General features: G+C 38.8%; 1 gene segment (V, D, J or C); it reads left to right on the forward strand.

Annotated features, from left to right (window-relative positions):
* Positions 1-247: 247 nt before the first annotated feature.
* LOC120528821 lies at positions 248-768 on the forward strand. The segment is given in 2 exon segments: positions 248-337; positions 461-768. Coding segments are annotated over 2 exon segments (354 nt in total).
* Positions 769-2,601: the final 1,833 nt, after the last annotated feature.

The raw sequence follows: 2,601 nt of genomic DNA on the forward strand, positions 1-2,601 counted from the left end.
TTTGTTTTTATTTTTCACTGAAAACTACCAAGGCCATTGACTTTGAGCTGGACCTCAGTGTCAGTTTGTAATAAATACATTGGTCGACATGGATGACTGAGCACTTTCATGATTATGAGATCACATTTCAGTTTTGCTACACAAATCTCTGCCTCTCTTGTCTGTCTGCAGGTGCAGTGTGGTGGTCAGTTTGCATGAAGACGCCCCCTTTGTGACGCCTGTTTCAGTTCAGCACTCTGACTGCATTTATAATTTCCTGAATGAGACGCACTTTCAAAATCTACAGCCACCATGACTCTACTGGTGCTGCTCGCTGTCTTCGTAGTCTTCATTCAGGGTAACTGAGTTTCTACATTAAGAAGTTTAACTCTATATACTTTTTATAATTGCAAACTCATTACTACCAAATTTATATTCTTGAATTGACTGATTATGTCTATGTTTTTTTTTTTTGTTGCAGACTCAAGTTGTCAGATTTCTGTGACTCAACCATCAGCACCAAAGTCAGTTTCTCCTGGAGGGAGCGTCACCTTCAGCTGTACCACTGGAAGTAGCGTGGGTGGTGCCATGGCCTGGTACCAGCAGAGACCTGGACAAACTCCTAAACTCCTGATCTATGATACAAGCACTCGCTACAGTGGCACGCCGAGTCGCTTCAGTGGCAGCGGGTCAGGAACTTCATACAGTTTGACTATCAGTGGAGTCCAACCTGAAGACGCCGGTCACTACTTCTGTCAGCAGTATAGCAGCTTACCACACAGTGATTGAGACTCGTACAAAAACCTCACTGAGCTTCTGTGATCTCTGCAGGTGTGAAACTGAAACACTGAGATGAGACTTAATGCAGAAACCAGTGAACTGAAACAACTGAATGTCAGGTGACAGTAAAACCAAGGAGATACAACCGTTCTGAAAAAATAAACCAAATAAAACAACAGAGCAGAGAAAATCTACCTAATAGAAACACAAGATTCCACCTTTTTGATTAATTTTTGTTTATACTGACCAAGCAAATAATCAATAAGCAGCACAGTCACAGGTTAAAATGACTTCACTCTTCATCTAACAAAGAAGACATCAGTAATTCTAAGCAAGTTGGAAAGCTGCATTTGTGTTTCTTTGCAATTTTTGCTTTTTCTTTCGCTTAATTTTTCTTTCAAATTTTGGAACAGCGTACCACTAAAACAAGAAACTAAACAGAAAAATCTAAGAACAGGCCATTCAGCCCAACAAAGCTCGCCTGTCCTATCCACTAATTCTTCAAACTGTGACCCTGTGTTCTTGATGAACTAATTTTAAAATAACACTCTTTATCCACTGTACTAATTCACTAATTAATTTTGAACACTTTTGTGTTTCCTGAGCTGACTGTCCTGCTAATTTAAGTAGATAAACGTCTCTCTGAGTTTCTGGGCAATACAAGCACGTTGTGATGATAGTCTGATCAAAAGTAACACGCAATGACAAAAAGGCAATTAGTCTTTGTGCTGGACTGCACATTTAACAGTGTGTGTTATCACAAGTACTTGGCAGATGAAATAAGATTAGAATAGAGAATTCAATTTTTGCAATACATCAAATCTGAAAAACAAAAATAAATTAGCTGAGCTACTTGATGTTACCAAGGTCACAAAGTAGAAAGGTGAAAAGGTAAAAAGTAATTACATATTATACTGTATGTTGCTACACTTTATTACTGTGATGAGTGCTGCATTTAGGACATAACTATTAATAGTATTGGAAAGATTCTTTCTACACAATATTCTTTAGAACTTTAGAACACTCTGGACGAGAACAGGCCATTCCGCCCAACAAAGCTCGCCAGTCCTCTCCACTTATTTCTTCCATAAAAACATCAAGTCGAGTTTTGAAAGTCCCTAACGTTTTACTGTCTACCACACTACTTGGTAGTTTATTCCAAGTGTCTGTCATTCTTTGTGTAAATAAAAACTTCCCAATGTTTGTGTGAAGTTTACTCTTAATAAATTTTCAACTGTGTCCTTGTGTTCTTGATGAATTAATTATAAAATAACAGTCTTGATCCAATGTACTGATTCCCTTCATAATTTTAAGCACTTCAGTCATGTCACATCCAAATGTTCTTTTACTTAAACTGTAAAGGCTCAGCTCTTTTAATCTTTCCTCATAATTCAACCCCTGTAGCCCTGGAATCAGCCTAGTTGCTCTTCTCTGGACTTTTTCTAGCACTGCTATGTCCTTTTTGTAGACTGGAGACCAAAACTGCACACAGTACTCCAGGGGCCTCATGTATAACGGCGTAAGCAACAAAAGCCGAAATGTGCTTACGCACAGAAAAATCCAGATGCAGGAATCTGTGCGTACTCCAACTTCCACGTTCTTCTGCTACATAAATCCCGATCAGCGTGAAAAGTAACGCTCGTGCACACGCTTTATGTAACGTCCCAACTCCTCCCAGAATTACGCCTCTTTGAATATGCAAATCAATATAAATCGCCCTTAAGCGCAACCTTCTGTGAAAAGTCAATGGGAAAAGCATGGGGGAAAATATAAGAATTTCAGCGAATGCCAAGTGGAGGCAAATGAAATACATACTATTTGTTCAAATAAACCGTGGTATAA

The sequence above is a fragment of the Polypterus senegalus genome, chromosome 4 (genome assembly GCF_016835505.1).
Source record: "Polypterus senegalus isolate Bchr_013 chromosome 4, ASM1683550v1, whole genome shotgun sequence".
Lineage (NCBI taxonomy): Eukaryota > Metazoa > Chordata > Cladistia > Polypteriformes > Polypteridae > Polypterus > Polypterus senegalus.